At 57.2% G+C, this 15,617-nt stretch overlaps 1 protein-coding gene across 1 annotated transcript; it reads left to right on the top strand.

Moving 5' to 3' along the window:
• The first annotated feature begins 2,149 nt into the window (after positions 1-2,149).
• On the top strand, positions 2,150-15,617 carry ttc5 (tetratricopeptide repeat domain 5). The gene is made up of 10 exons (XM_088634245.1): positions 2,150-2,259; positions 3,280-3,412; positions 4,658-4,869; positions 7,792-7,939; positions 8,155-8,246; positions 8,563-8,619; positions 10,194-10,340; positions 12,148-12,362; positions 13,943-14,087; positions 15,381-15,617. Exons 1-10 carry the CDS (start codon positions 2,194-2,196, stop codon positions 15,498-15,500), a joined length of 1,335 nt encoding a protein of 444 aa, XP_088490371.1. The 5' UTR covers positions 2,150-2,193; the 3' UTR covers positions 15,501-15,617.

Here is a 15,617-nt window from a genome sequence, read left to right as displayed (position 1 = left end):
GAAAAGGAGGGTTTTGAGTCTGGATTTGAAGGAGTTTAGAGAAGGTGACTCTCTAATATCCTTGGGCAAGGAGTTCCAGAGCTTGGGGGCATAGCAGGAGAAGGCCCTGTCGCCCATACAATGTAGACGGGCTTGGGGGACAGTAAGGAGGGCAGAATTTGAAGAGCGGAGGTTGCGAGGTGGGGAGTAGGGCGATAAAAGTTCAGACAGGTATTGAGGTGCCAAGCCATGTAAAGCCTTGTAGGTGAGCATGAGGATTTTAAAGTCTACGCGGAATTTGACCGGAAGCCAGTGCAAGGACTCCAGGATAGGAGTAATGTGAACACTTGCACTAGATCTGGTCAGGATTCTGGCTGCTGAATTTTGGACATACTGCAGCTTGTTCAGAGTAGATTTAGATACCCCAGGGAGCAGAGCATTGCAGTAGTCAATTCGAGAGAATACAAATATGTTGATCAGCTTTTCAGCCACAGTTAATGATAGCATAGGGCGTAGTCTTGCGATATTTCTAAGGTGAAAAAAAGATGTTTTGACAGTATGCTGTACATGTGGGTCGAATGTTAAGCCAGAATCGAATATAACCCCAAGGTTTTTCAATTTTGATTGGAGCTCAAGTACAGAGCCATCTACAGACAGGGTTACAGGACTGGCTTTACGAAGTTGATGGGGGGTACCAATAAGCATGACTTCAGTCTTGTCACAGTTAAGATGAAGGAAGTTTTGAGTCATCCAAATTTTTATGTCAGAGATGCAATTAGATAGAATAGAGACAGCCACATCAGTGTCGGGTTTGGTATGGATGTATATTTGAGTATCGTCAGCGTAAAAATGAAAGCTGAGGCTGAGGTAAAAAATGAAAGCTGAAGCTGAGGTAAAGGTTTATTCCCCGCTGAAAGAAAACGAAAAGAAACACGACGTTTCGACCACATGTGAAGAAGACTTCACAGCGGAAACGTTGTTTCTTTTCTTCTTTTTTTCCCTTTTGAGCAGGGAATAAACCTTTACCTGTTTCTTCGCAGCCGACTCCGCTCCCTACTTTCACAACAAGGTTGCCCCAGGGTGCTTAACAATGCCAGTGACCATTCATGTTGTGTGTACTGTACTGTAGTGTCCATGTTCAGTATTCACTGTATGTTTGCAGTCCCACGACACGCAGGTGTCCAGGGGAATTATAGAGCAGAGTTTATTCCCATACATACTTGAACATCGCAATTCTGGTTTGCATCTCTTGGCGCATACGTCGTACAGCACACGACACAGTAAGACAGACGACACGACACAGTAAGACAGACGACACCACACAATGAAGACAGTATTTGGACAGTTCCAAACATAATTAATAATAACGAGAAAACAATATGTATCAGCAGCCATATCACTCTGCAGCTCACAACTGGCAGCCCAGTGGAGCTCAGCAGGAGTGAGCCTGGCCAGTACCTGGATGGGAGACTCCTGGGAAAAACTAAGGTTGCTGCTGGAAGAGGTGTGAGTGAGGCCAGCAGGGGGCGCTCACCCTGCGGTCTGTGGGGGTCCTAACGCCCCAGGACAGTGACGGGGACACTAGACTGTAAACAAGGCGCCGTCCTTCAGATGACACGTGAAACTGAGGTCCTGCCTCTCTGTGGTCAGTCAAGACCCCAGGGTGTCTCTCAGAAAGAGTAGGGGTGTGACCCCAGTGTCCTGGACAGACTCCCCCTGGTCTTTACCAGTCATGGCCTCCTGATCACCCCCCTCTCTGAACTGGCTTCATCACTCTGCTCTCCTCCCCACTGAGAGCTGGAGTGTGTGAGCGGACTGGAGCATCATCACACTGGGGGGGTGGAGGGGATCCCCAGTACTGGACAGCGCTGGGTGTGGAGGGTCCAGAAAAGCCCTATATAAGTGTAAGCAATTATTACTAATTATATTATTAACAATAAATATGTAGTAGTGAAAAAAACACGGTTAAACAAATAAACGGTTCCTATTTTGCTATATGGGTCTAAAAATGGTTGCTGGCCATTTTTAAAAAATGCGCTTCAATGTGTTTTAGTTTATTTGCGCTGCAAAGTCGCTCGCAAAGGCACCGGTGTGAAACTCGGCGGAGGACTGGAGATACAGCCGCGCCGCTCCGCCTCCCCGGCGGCAGGGGGCGCTGTCGCTCGGGCGGCTGTTACTTTCCCCCACCGCTCCGCTGTCGCCCTCGGAGTCAAGATGGCGGACGGCGAGGCCGGGACGCGGGTGGGAGCGGCAGAGAGAGAAGATCTGGAAACACTGAAGGTGAGTTAGCTCGCAAGGCTCCCCTGTCCGCCACGCACTCCCGCGCTTGTTGTCTTCCCCGCGGGGCTGTTTTCGTCGGACCCAGACTGTGCCGGTGTGCTCGAGCCGGGGGCAGCAGTGCTGACCGGCTCCGTTACTATAACAACGCGCCCGCACCGGCAGCTCGGGGCACGGCTCTTTCCGCTCTTCCTCATGTGTCTCTTGGTTGTGTTGTGTCTGGGAATTCAGTTTTCTGCTTCGGGTATCGCAGTATGTAGCGATAGCGTGATCGTTATTGTGCTGTAGTTGCATCCGCGAATGTAAATGTACGAGCTAACCTCTCACACTCACCCTGAACTCACCAGCACACACACTGTCACACCTGATTGTGCTGTAAAAACTGCTAGTGTCACTGCTGTCCCTCTCCTCTCACACTCACCCTGAACTCACCAGCACACACACACTGTCACACCTGGCTGTACTGTAGACACTGCTAGTGTCACTGCTGTCCCTCTCCTCTCACACTCACCCTGAACTCACCAGCACACACACACACTGTCACACCTGACTGTACTGTAGACTCTACTAGTGTCACTGCTGTCCCTCTCCTCTCACACTCACCCTGAACTCACCAGCACACACACTGTCACACCTGATTGTGCTGTAAAAACTGCTAGTGTCACTGCTGTCCCTCTCCTCTCACACTCACCCTGAACTCACCAGCACACCCACTGTCACACCTGACTGTACTGTAGACACTAGTGTCACTGCTGTCCCTCTCCTCTCACACTCGCCCTGAACTCACCAGAACACACAGTCACACCTGACTGTACTGTAGACACTAGTGTCACTGCTGTCCCTCCTCTCACACTCACCCTGAACTCTCCAGGATACACTGACTGTAGACTCACAATAATAGCATCAGTAGGAGCTACACACAGATGACTTCAGTGTCTGTTTATCTCATGCACAGGATGAGAGTGAATTATGTTCACTTTTTCACTATAGATCACATTCTCTTTCTCTGTCTTCCTGGGGTAGGAACTGGTGGATGAGTTGTATCGTTTCCGGGACCACTATTTTGAGACGCATGGTGTGGAAGATGCTGGTAAGAAGCAGAGTGACGTTGCTCGGGAGATGGAGAGAACACTCCGCACCCTGCAGGAGAAGGAGGGTGAGCCTGTGTTAATGTACTGGAGTGTCCAGTCAGTGTGTCTGTATGAACCCCTCTCTCTCAGTGCAGTGTTAATGTACTGGAGTGTCCAGTCAGTCAGTGTGTCTGTATGAACCCCTCTCTCTCAGTGCAGTGTTAATGTACTGGAGTGTCCAGTCAGTCAGTGTGTCTGTATGAACCCCTCTCTCTCAGGGCAGTGTTAATGTACTGGAGTGTCCAGTCAGTCAGTGTGTCTGTATGAACCCCTCTCTCTCAGTGCAGTGTTAATGTACTGGAGTGTCCAGTCAGTCAGTGTGTCTGTATGAACCCCTCTCTCTCAGTGCAGTGTTAATGTACTGGAGTGTCCAGTCAGTGTGTCTGTATGAACCCCTCTCTCTCAGTGCAGTGTTAATGTACTGGAGTGTCCAGTCAGTCAGTGTGTCTGTATGAACCCCTCTCTCTCAGTGCAGTGTTAATGTACTGGAGTGTCCAGTCAGTCAGTGTGTCTGTATGAACCCCTCTCTCTCAGTGCAGTGTTAATGTACTGGAGTGTCCAGTCAGTCAGTGCGTCTGTATGAACCCCTCTCTCTCAGTGCAGTGTTAATGTACTGGAGTGTCCAGCCAGTGTGTCTGTATGAACCCCTCTCTCTCAGTGCAGTGTTAATGTACTGGAGTGTCCAGTCAGTCAGTGTGTCTCTATGAACCCCTCTCTCTCAGTGCAGTGTTAATGTACTGGAGTGTCCAGTCAGTCAGTGTGTCTGTATGAACCCCTCTCTCTCAGTGCAGTGTTAATGTACTGGAGTGTCCAGTCAGTCAGTGTGTCTGTATGAACCCCTCTCTCTCAGTGCAGTGTTAATGTACTGGAGTGTCCAGTCAGTCAGTGTGTCTGTATGAACCCCTCTCTCTCAGTGCAGTGTTAATGTACTGGAGTGTCCAGTCAGTCAGTGTGTCTGTATGAACCCCTCTCTCTCAGTGCAGTGTTACTGTACTGGAGTGTCCAGTCAGTCAGTGTGTCTGTATGAACCCCCCTCTCTCAGTGCAGTGTTAATGTTCTGGAGTGTCCAGTCAGTCAGTGTGTCTGTATGAACCCCTCTCTCTCAGTGCAGTGTTAATGTACTGGAGTGTCCAGTCAGTCAGTGTGTCTGTATGAACCCCTCTCTCTCAGTGCAGTGTTAATGTACTGGAGTGTCCAGTCAGTCAGTGTGTCTGTATGAACCCCTCTCTCTCAGTGCAGTGTTACTGTGTGATTAATTCCTCTCTCCTCAGGCTCGTACAGACACCGTGCTCAGTTCCTCCTGCTGAAGGGACGGACCCTCAGTGTGGTCCCGGAGTTCAGCCCGGTGGCCGAGGAGCTGCTGTCGCGCGCGGTCAAGCTGGAGCCGGGGCTGGTGGAGGCCTGGAACTGCCTGGGGGAGCAGTACTGGCGCAAGGGGGAGCTGGCTGGAGCCAAGACCTGCTTCACTGGAGCCCTGCAGCACGTGAGCCCCGCTGTGTCCTCTCCCGTCCCTCTCTCCCCCCGACCCGCTGTGTCTCCCGTCCCTCTCTCCCCCCGACCCGCTGTGTCTCCCGTCCCTCTCTCCCCCCGACCCGCTGTGTCTCCCGTCCCTCTCTCCCCCCGACCCGCTGTGTCTCCCGTCCCTCTCTCCCCCCGACCCGCTGTGTCTCCCGTCCCTCTCTCCCCCCGACCTGCTGTGTCTCCCGTCCCTCTCTCCCCCCGACCCGCTGTGTCTCCCGTCCCTCTCTCCCCCCGACCCGCTGTGTCTCCAGTCCCTCTCTCCCCCCGACCCGCTGTGTCCTCTCCCGTCCCTCTCTCCCCCCGACCCGCTGTGTCTCCCGTCCCTCTCTCCCCCCGACCCGCTGTGTCCTCTCCCCTCCCTCTGACCACTGTGTCTCCTGTCCCTCTCTCCCCCCGACCCGCTGTGTCTCCCGTCCCTCTCTCCCCCCGACCCGCTGTGTCTCCCGTCCCTCTCTCCCCCCGACCCGCTGTGTCTCCCGTCCCTCTCTCCCCCCGACCCGCTGTGTCTCCCGTCCCTCTCTCCCCCCGACCCGCTGTCTCCCGTCCCTCTCTCCCCCCGACCCGCTGTGTCTCCCGTCCCTCTCTCCCCCCGACCCGCTGTGTCTCCCGTCCCTCTCTCCCCCCGACCCGCTGTCTCCCGTCCCTCTCTCCCCCCGACCCGCTGTGTCTCCCGTCCCTCTCTCCCCCCGACCCGCTGTGTCTCCCGTCCCTCTCTCCCCCCGACCCGCTGTGTCTCCCGTCCCTCTCTCCCCCCGACCCGCTGTGTCTCCCGTCCCTCTCTCCCCCCGACCCGCTGTGTCTCCCGTCCCTCTCTCCCCCCGACCCGCTGTGTCCTCTCCCGTCCCTCTCTCCCCCCGACCCGCTGTGTCTCCCGTCCCTCTCTCCCCCCGACCCGCTGTGTCTCCCGTCCCTCTCTCCCCCCGACCCGCTGTGTCTCCAGTCCCTCTCTCCCCCCGACCCGCTGTGTCCTCTCCCGTCCCTCTCTCCCCCCGACCCGCTGTGTCTCCCGTCCCTCTCTCCCCCCGACCCGCTGTGTCCTCTCCCGTCCCTCTCTCCCCCCGACCCGCTGTGTCCTCTCCCGTCCCTCTCTCCCCCCGACCCGCTGTGTCTCCCGTCCCTCTCTCCCCCCGACCCGCTGTGTCTCCCGTCCCTCTCTCCCCCCGACCCGCTGTGTCTCCCGTCCCTCTCTCCCCCCGACCCGCTGTGTCCTCTCCTGTCCCTCTCTCCCCCCGACCCGCTGTGTCTCCCGTCCCTCTCTCCCCCCGACCCGCTGTGTCTCCCGTCCCTCTCTCCCCCCGACCCGCTGTGTCTCCCGTCCCTCTCTCCCCCCGACCCGCTGTCTCCCGTCCCTCTCTCCCCCCGACCCGCTGTCTCCCGTCCCTCTCTCCCCCCGACCCGCTGTGTCTCCCGTCCCTCTCTCCCCCCGACCCGCTGTGTCTCCCGTCCCTCTCTCCTCCCGACCCGCTGTGTCTCCCGTCCCTCTCTCCCCCCGACCCGCTGTGTCTCCCGTCCCTCTCTCCCCCCGACCTGCTGTGCCCTCTCATGTCCCTTTCTTCCCCTCTCTCCCCCGACCCACTGTGTCTCCCGTCCCTCTCCCTTTCCCTCTCTCCCCCTGACCCCCTGTGCCCTCTCATGTCCCTTTCTTCCCTCAACCCCCCGACCCGCTGTGTCTCCCGTCCCTCTCCCTTTCCCTCTCTCCCCCTCTCCGTCTCCCTCTTCGCTTGCTGACAGTTCCTACAACTTGCGACTTACCTGTCATTATTTCCCAGACTTCCCTCCCTGTGCTGGGAGTCAGGGACAAAGGGAAGAGATACAGGGAGGGGCGGAGTCAGGCAGAAGAGGGTGTGGTCAGGGCAATGGGGGCGGAGACAGTCCCTGGTGGAGAGATGCTGGGAAAGGGGAGGGGTTAACAGACGGGAGGGGGTGGAGTCAGTGTGGAGATCGGCAGTGTCATTCAGGTGGGCTCAGTGGGGAAGGGTGCGGAGATGCTGACCAGGTGCAGAGATTTACAGAGGGGGTGTGGCCAGTGGGGAGAGGGGCGGGGCCAGTGTCGAGAGAGGGGGTGATCTTGGGGAGAGGGGCGGGGTCAGTGGGGAGAGAGGTGGGGTTAGTGCCGAGAGAGGGGGTAATCTTGGAGAGAGGTGGGGTCAGTGCAGAGAGAGGGGGTAATCTTGGAGAGAGGGGCGGGGTCAGTGCAGAGAGAGGGGGTACTCTTGGAGAGAGGGGCGGGGTCAGTGCAGAGAGAGGGGGTAATCTTGGAGAGAGGTGGGGTCAGTGCAGAGAGAGGGGGTAATCTTGGAAAGGGGTGGGGCCAGTGGCGAGAGAGGGGGTAATCTTGGAGAGGGGCGGGGCCGGTGGGGAGAGAGGGGCGGGGCCAGTGGGGAGAGAGGGGTGGGGCCAGTGGGGAGAGAGGAGGGGGTAATCTTGGAGAGAGGTGGGGTCAGTGCAGAGAGAGGGGGTAATCTTGGAAAGGGGTGGGGCCAGTGGGAAGAGGGCGGGGCCAATGGCGAGAGAAGGGGTAATCTTGGAGAGGGGCGGGGCCAGTGGGGAGAGAGACGGGGCCAGTGGGGAGAGGGCGGGGCCAGTGGCGAGGGAGGGGCGGGGCCAGTGGGGAGAGGGGCGGGACCAGTGGGGGGAGGGGCGGGGCCAGTGGCGAGGGAGGGGGTAATCTTGGAGAGGGGTGGGGCCAGCAGGGAGAGGGGCGGGGCCAGTGGGGGGAGGGGCGGGGCCAGTGGCGAGGGAGGGGGTAATCTTGGAGAGGGGTGGGGCCAGCAGGGAGAGGGGCGGGGCCAGTGGCGAGGGAGGGGGTAATCTTGGAGAGGGGTGGGGCCAGCAGGGAGAGGGGCGGGGCCAGTGGCGAGCTCACGGCGGGGGTGTGTTTCAGAGTAAGAACAAGGTGTCCCTGAGGAGCCTGTCCATGGTGCTGCGCCAGCTGCCCGGCTCCGCGGAGGAGAGGGCCGCGCGCGTCCTGGAGAGCGTCAACACCGCCAAGCAGGCCGTGCAGCTGGACATCGCCGACGGCACGTCCTGGTGTGAGTGTCTGTGTGCTGGGGCGGGGGCGGGGGCCGGGGGGGGACCCCTGAACTGTCGGTCGCCCCGCCCCCAGAGCCGCGTGGCGATATCCGTGCGCCGTGGAGGCTGTCGGGGCCAGAGCCGTCCTCCCGGGAGGCGCAGGGGCGCGGCTGGGGGCGCCGGCGGGCGGTGGGACCCCCCCGCGGTGACGTGTGGTCTGCTGCTCTCCTCGCAGATATCCTGGGCAACGCCTACATCTCCCTCTTCTTCACCGCCGGGCAGAACCCCCAGATCTCCCAGCAGGCCCTGAGCGCCTACGCGCAGGCCGTGAGTGACCGCCGCCCACGCACAGCCGCCACAGGGGGCGCCAGAGGGCGGGCACACACACACACACACACACACACACACACATGCACGCAGACACGCACAGATGCCACAGGGGGCGCCAGAGGGCGGGCAGACACACACACATGCACGCACACACGCACAGATGCCACAGGGGGCGCCAGAGGGCGGGCAGACACACACACACGCACGCACACACACACACAGATGTTGACCAGCACTGTTCCTCAAGAGACCTGAAGGAGCTGACCTCTCACTCTCACGCCCCCCGACTGTCTGTCTCCTCTGTGTTGTGCAGGAGAAAGTGGACAGCACTGCCAGCTCGAACCCGGACCTGCACTTCAACAGAGCAACGGTACTATCTCAGAGCAGTGTTAATGTACTGGAGTGTCCAGTCAGTCAGTGTGTCTGTATGAACCCCTCTCTCTCAGTGCGGTGTTAATGTACTGGAGTGTCCAGTCAGTCAGTGTGTCTGTATGAACCCCTCTCTCTCAGTGCAGTGTTCATGTACTGGAGTGTCCAGTCAGTCAGTGTGTCTGTATGAACCCCTCTCTCTCAGTGCAGTGTTAATGTACTGGAGTGTCCAGTCAGTCAGTGTGTCTGTATGAACCCCTCTCTCTCAGTGCAGTGTTAATGTACTGGAGTGTCCAGTCAGTGTGTCTGTATGAACCCCTCTCTCTCAGTGCAGTGTTAATGTACTGGAGTGTCCAGTCAGTGTGTCTGTATGAACTCCTCTCTCTCAGTGCAGTGTTAATGTACTGGAGTGTCCAGTCAGTCAGTGTGTCTGTATGAACCCCTCTCTCTCAGTGCAGTGTTAATGTACTGGAGTGTCCAGTCAGTGTGTCTGTATGAACCCCTCTCTCTCAGTGCAGTGTTAATGTACTGGAGTGTCCAGTCAGTGTGTCTGTATGAACCCCTCTCTCTCAGTGCGGTGTTAATGTACTGGAGTGTCCAGTCAGTCAGTGTGTCTGTATGAACCCCTCTCTCTCAGTGCAGTGTTCATGTACTGGAGTGTCCAGTCAGTCAGTGTGTCTGTATGAACCCCTCTCTCTCAGTGCAGTGTTAATGTACTGGAGTGTCCAGTCAGTGTGTCTGTATGAACCCCTCTCTCTCAGTGCAGTGTTAATGTACTGGAGTGTCCAGTCAGTCAGTGTGTCTGTATGAACCCCTCTCTCTCAGTGCAGTGTTAATGTACTGGAGTGTCCAGTCAGTGTGTCTGTATGAACCCCTCTCTCTCAGTGCAGTGTTAATGTACTGGAGTGTCCAGTCAGTGTGTCTGTATGAACCCCTCTCTCTCAGTGCAGTGTTCATGTACTGGAGTGTCCAGTCAGTCAGTGTGTCTGTATGAACCCCTCTCTCTCAGTGCAGTGTTCATGTACTGGAGTGTCCAGTCAGTCAGTGTGTCTGTATGAACCCCTCTCTCTCAGTGCAGTGTTAATGTACTGGAGTGTCCAGTCAGTCAGTGTGTCTGTATGAACCCCTCTCTCTCAGTGCAGTGTTAATGTACTGGAGTGTCCAGTCAGTCAGTGTGTCTGTATGAACCCCTCTCTCTCAGTGCAGTGTTAATGGACTGGAGTGTCCAGTCAGTCAGTGTGTCTGTATGAACCCCTCTCTCTCAGTGCAGTGTTAATGTACTGGAGTGTCCAGTCAGTCAGTGTGTCTGTATGAACCCCTCTCTCTCAGTGCAGTGTTAATGTACTGGAGTGTCCAGTCAGTCAGTGTGTCTGTATGAACCCCTCTCTCTCAGTGCAGTGTTAATGTACTGGAGTGTCCAGTCAGTGTGTCTGTATGAACCCCTCTCTCTCAGTGCAGTGTTAATGTACTGGAGTGTCCAGTCAGTGTCTCTGTATGAACCCCTCTCTCTCAGTGCAGTGTTAATGTACTGGAGTGTCCAGTCAGTGTCTCTGTATGAACCCCTCTCTCTCTCAGCTCTATCAGTATGAGGAGATGTTCGGTGCAGCTCTGGCTGGGTTTAGTCGGGCAGCAGCTCTGGACCCTAGTTGGCCAGAACCACCTCAACGAGAAAGACAGCTGTTGGACTACCTAGAGCGGCTCACCACTCTCACGAGTAACAAGGTATGCTGGGACAGTGGAGGACTGACAGCACAGGGCTAGCTGGGCAGATGGAGGGGCACTGCCCTGCACAGACACACGCTCCTGTATGGAGCAGACTTGGGGCTGTGGAGCCCCAGACCAGTCAGTCCAGGGGTCTCCCTGTCCTGCTTAGCCCCAGACTAGTCAGTCCAGGTGTCCCCCGGTCCTGTGGAGCCCCAGTCCAGGGGTCCCCTGGTCCTGTGTAGGGGGGCAGGTTGAGGCTTCAGGGTGCAGGGGGGCAGGTTCAGGAGGCGGGAGGCTCAGGGGGGCAGGTTCAGGAGGCAGGGGGCTCAGGGGGGCAGGTTCAGGAGGCAGGGGGGCAGGTTCAGGAGGCAGGGGGGCAGGTTCAGGAGGCAGGGGGGCAGGTTCAGGAGGCGGGGGGCTCAGGGGGACAGGTTCAGGAGGCGGGGGACAGGTTCAGGAGGCGGGGGGCTCAGGGGGGCAGGTTCAGGAGGCGGGGGGCTCAGGGGGACAGGTTCAGGAGGCGGGGGGCTCAGGGAGACAGGTTCAGGAGGCAGGGGGACAGGTTCAGGAGGCGGGGGGCTCAGGGGGGCAGGTTCAGGAGGCGGGGGGCTCAGGGAGACAGGTTCAGGAGGCAGGGGGGCTCAGGGGGGCTCAGGGGGGCAGGTTCAGGAGGCAGGGGGGCAGGTTCAGGGGGCAGGTTCAGGAGGCGGGGGGCAGGTTCAGGAGGCGGGGGGCTCAGGGAGACAGGTTCAGGAGGCAGGGGGACAGGTTCAGGAGGCGGGGGGCTCAGGGGGACAGGTTCAGGAGGGAGGGGGGCAGGTTCAGGAGGCAGGGGGGCAGGTTCAGGAGGCGGGGGGCTCAGGGGGACAGGTTCAGGAGGGAGGGGGGCAGGTTCAGGAGGCGGGGGGCTCAGGGGGGCAGGTTCAGGAGGCGGGGGGCTCAGGGGGGCAGGTTCAGGAGGCGGGGGGCTCAGGGGGGCAGGTTCAGGAGGCGGGGGGGCAGGTTCAGGAGGCGGGGGGCTCAGGGGGGCAGGTTCAGGAGGCGGGGGGCAGGTTCAGGAGGCGGGGGGCTCAGGGGGGCAGGTTCAGGAGGCGGGGGGCAGGTTCAGGAGGCGGGGGGCTCAGGGGGGCAGGTTCAGGAGGCGGGGGGCTCAGGGGGGCAGGTTCAGGAGGCAGGGGGGCAGGTTCAGGAGGCGGGGGGCTCAGGGGGGCAGGTTCAGGAGGCGGGGGGCTCAGGGGGGCAGGTTCAGGAGGCGGGGGGCTCAGGGGGACAGGTTCAGGAGGCGGGGGGCTCAGGGGGACAGGTTCAGGAGGCGGGGGGCTCAGGGGGGCAGGTTCAGGAGGCGGGGGGCTCAGGGGGGCAGGTTCAGGAGGCGGGGGGCTCAGGGAGACAGGTTCAGGAGGCGGGGGGGCAGGTTCAGGAGGCGGGGGGCTCAGGGGGGCAGGTTCAGGAGGCGGGGGGCTCAGGGGGACAGGTTCAGGAGGCGGGGGGCTCAGGGAGACAGGTTCAGGAGGCAGGGGGACAGGTTCAGGAGGCGGGGGGCTCAGGGGGGCAGGTTCAGGAGGCGGGGGGCTCAGGGGGACAGGTTCAGGAGGCGGGGGGCTCAGGGGGGCAGGTTCAGGAGGCGGGGGGCTCAGGGAGACAGGTTCAGGAGGCAGGGGGACAGGTTCAGGAGGCGGGGGGCTCAGGGGGGCAGGTTCAGGAGGCAGGGGGGCAGGTTCAGGAGGCGGGGGGCTCAGGGGGGCAGGTCCAGGAGGCGGGGGGCTCAGGGGCTCCTGTGGCCCTCGGCAGTGCTGGCTGACCCCTCTCTCTCTGCCTCTCTCAGGGGAAGGTTCGGGGGAGGCGCCTGAGGTCCATGCTGTCGTCCCTGAGCCTGGCGGCGCTGGGTCCGTGCGCGGAGGCCCGGTTCTGCTCGCCCTCGGGCCGAGCCGGCAGCCTGGAGCCCCGCGACCTGGCCGGCCTGGCCGCGGGCCGCAGCACCGGCGTGGCCGCGCTGGGGAAGGTGGTGTTCAGCCTGGCTTCCTCCGACCACATGGCCTTGTGAGTGACCAGTGCTGGACCGGTCCAGTCAGTCAGTGTGTCTGTATGAACCCCTCTCTCTCAGTGCAGTGTTAATGTACTGGAGTGTCCAGTCAGTGTGTCTGTATGAACCCCTCTCTCTCAGTGCAGTGTTAATGTACTGGAGTGTCCAGTCAGTCAGTGTGTCTGTATGAACCCCTCTCTCTCAGTGCGGTGTTAATGTACTGGAGTGTCCAGTCAGTCAGTGTGTCTGTATGAACCCCTCTCTCTCAGTGCAGTGTTAATGTACTGGAGTGTCCAGTCAGTGTGTCTGTATGAACCCCTCTCTCTCAGTGCAGTGTTAATGTACTGGAGTGTCCAGTCAGTCAGTGTGTCTGTATGAACCCCTCTCTCTCAGTGCAGTGTTAATGTACTGGAGTGTCCAGTCAGTCAGTGTGTCTGTATGAACCCCTCTCTCTCAGTGCAGTGTTAATGGACTGGAGTGTCCAGTCAGTCAGTGTGTCTGTATGAACCCCTCTCTCTCAGTGCAGTGTTAATGGACTGGAGTGTCCAGTCAGTCAGTGTGTCTGTATGAACCCCTCTCTCTCAGTGCAGTGTTAATGTACTGGAGTGTCCAGTCAGTCAGTGTGTCTGTATGAACCCCTCTCTCTCAGTGCAGTGTTAATGGACTGGAGTGTCCAGTCAGTCAGTGTGTCTGTATGAACCCCTCTCTCTCAGTGCAGTGTTAATGTACTGGAGTGTCCAGTTAGTCAGTGTGTCTGTATGAACCCCTCTCTCTCAGTACAGTGTTAATGTACTGGAGTGTCCAGTCAGTCAGTGTGTCTGTATGAACCCCTTTCTCTCAGTGCAGTGTTAATGGACTGGAGTGTCCAGTCAGTCAGTGTGTCTGTATGAACCCCTCTCTCTCAGTGCAGTGTTAATGTACTGGAGTGTCCAGTCAGTGTGTCTGTATGAACCCCTCTCTCTCAGTGCAGTGTTAATGTACTGGAGTGTCCAGTCAGTGTGTCTGTATGAACCCCTCTCTCTCAGTACAGTGTTAATGGACTGGAGTGTCCAGTCAGTCAGTGTGTCTGTATGAACCCCTCTCTCTCAGTGCAGTGTTAATGTACTGGAGTGTCCAGTCAGTCAGTGTGTCTCTATGAACCCCTCTCTCTCAGTGCAGTGTTAATGTACTGGAGTGTCCAGTCAGTCAGTGTGTCTGTATGAACCCCTCTCTCTCAGTGCAGTGTTAATGTACTGGAGTGTCCAGTCAGTGTGTCTGTATGAACCCCTCTCTCTCAGTGCAGTGTTAATGTACTGGAGTGTCCAGTCAGTCAGTGTGTCTGTATGAACCCCTCTCTCTCAGTGCAGTGTTAATGTACTGGAGTGTCCAGTCAGTCAGTGTGTCTGTATGAACCCCTCTCTCTCAGTGCAGTGTTAATGTACTGGAGTGTCCAGTCAGTCAGTGTGTCTGTATGAACCCCTCTCTCTCAGTGCAATGTTAATGTACTGGAGTGTCCAGTCAGTGTGTCTGTATGAACCCCTCTCTCTCAGTGCAGTGTTAATGTACTGGAGTGTCCAGTCAGTGTGTCTGTATGAACCCCTCTCTCTCTGTGTGTCAGCACGTTTGGCCTGGTGGACAGTGAGGAGACCTGCTGGCCAGTGATGGTGTACAACAGTGCGGAGAGCTGGGGTGTGTTAATAGGAGACTCAGTGGCCATTCCTGAGCCCCAGGTCAAGCTCCACTCTCTCACCCACAAAGACCAGGTCAGTATCTGTATACACCCCACACACACGCCTGCACATGAGGTGCTGTTTAGGCCATTATTCCAACTTTACCTCTCATACACACACAACGTGCTCTAACACTCTCCATTTTACCTCTCTCACACACACAAAACACTCTCACATTCACTAGGTTTACCTCTCGCATACATACAAAACACTCCTTCAGAATGTGAATGAGGTAAAACTAGTGAACGTGAGAGCGTCTTGTGTGTGAGAAGTACAACTAGTGAATGTGAGAGCGTTTTGTGTGTGTGAGGTAAAACTAGTGAATGTGAGAGCGTCTTGTGTGTGTGAGGTAAAACTAGTGAATGTGAGAGCGTCTTGTGTGTGTGTGAGGTAAAACTAGTGAATGTGAGAGCGTTTTGTGTGTGTGTGAGGTAAAACTAATGAATGTGAGAGTTTTGTGTGTGTGAGGTAAAACTAGTGAACGTGAGTGTTTTGTGTGTGAGAGGTAGAACTAGTGAACGTGAGAGCTTTTTGTGTGTGAGAGGTACAACTAGTGAACGTGAGAGTTTTGTGTGTGTGAGGTACAACTAGTGAACGTGAGAGCGTTTTGTGTGTGTGAGGTACTAGTGAATGTGAGAGCGTTTTGTGTGTGTGTGAGGTAAAACTAGTAAATGTGAGAGCGTCTTGTGTGTGTGTGAGGTACAACTAGTGAACGTGAGAGCGTCTTGTGTGTGTGTGAGGTACAACTAGTGAATGTGAGAGCGTCTTGTGTGTGTGTGTGTGTGTGAGGTACAACTAGTGAACGTGAGAGCGTTTTGTGTGTGTGAGGTACTAGTGAATGTGAGAGCGTTATGTGTGTGTGTGAGGTAAAACTAGTAAATGTGAGAGCGTCTTGTGTGTGTGTGTGAGGTAAAACTAGTGAATGTGTTTTGTGTGTGAGGTAAAACTAGTGAATGTGAGAGCGTTTTGTGTGTGTGACCGTTTTGTGTATGTGAGGTAAAACTAGTGAGACCTTTTTGTATGAGTTAAAACTAGTGAATGTGAGAGCGTTTTGTATGTGAGAGGTAAAACTAGTGAACACAGCCTGCCACACACAGACTTACACTACACACACAGCCTGTCACACACACACCTACACTATACACCCACACTCTGTATACACACACAGCCTGCCACACACACACACCTAAACACACAGCCCGCCACACACACCCTACCACGCACACACCTACACTACACACCCACATTCTGTATACACACACAGCCTGCCACACACACCTCCTGTTGCTCCCTGGGCTGACTCCTCTCGTCTCCCTGTGTCTCCAGACTATAGAGTTCCGCAGTATCCGTGTGGATTCTCCACTTCTGCTCATCGTCAACGGGAAGAGGCAGGGAGCAGCCTGTCAGACTGCAGCCTCCGTCACCTACAGACCCCAGAGCGACTGAGGGCAGGGGGTACCGGGACAGGGGGAGGAGAGAGAGGGGGGTACCGGGTACTGAGGGGGAGGAGGAGAGAGAGGGGGGGTACAGGGACAGGAGGAGGAGAGAGAGTGGGGTACCGGG

The sequence above is a fragment of the Lepisosteus platostomus genome, chromosome 6, assembly GCF_059453375.1.
Source record: "Lepisosteus platostomus isolate fLepPlt1 chromosome 6, fLepPlt1.hap1, whole genome shotgun sequence".
Classification (NCBI taxonomy): Eukaryota; Metazoa; Chordata; class Actinopteri; order Semionotiformes; family Lepisosteidae; genus Lepisosteus; species Lepisosteus platostomus.
This window is presented reverse-complemented; position numbering and strand designations above follow the sequence as displayed.

Coding starts and splice junctions, on each gene's coding strand:
- ttc5 (XM_088634245.1), top strand. CDS start 2,194: ATGGCGGACGGCGAGGCCGGGACGCGGGTGGGAGCGGCAGAGAGAGAA. Junction 4,870..7,791: donor TCACTGGAGCCCTGCAGCAC/GTGAGCCCCGCT, acceptor GGTGTGTTTCAG/AGTAAGAACAAGGTGTCCCT. Junction 12,363..13,942: donor TCCTCCGACCACATGGCCTT/GTGAGTGACCAG, acceptor TCTGTGTGTCAG/CACGTTTGGCCTGGTGGACA.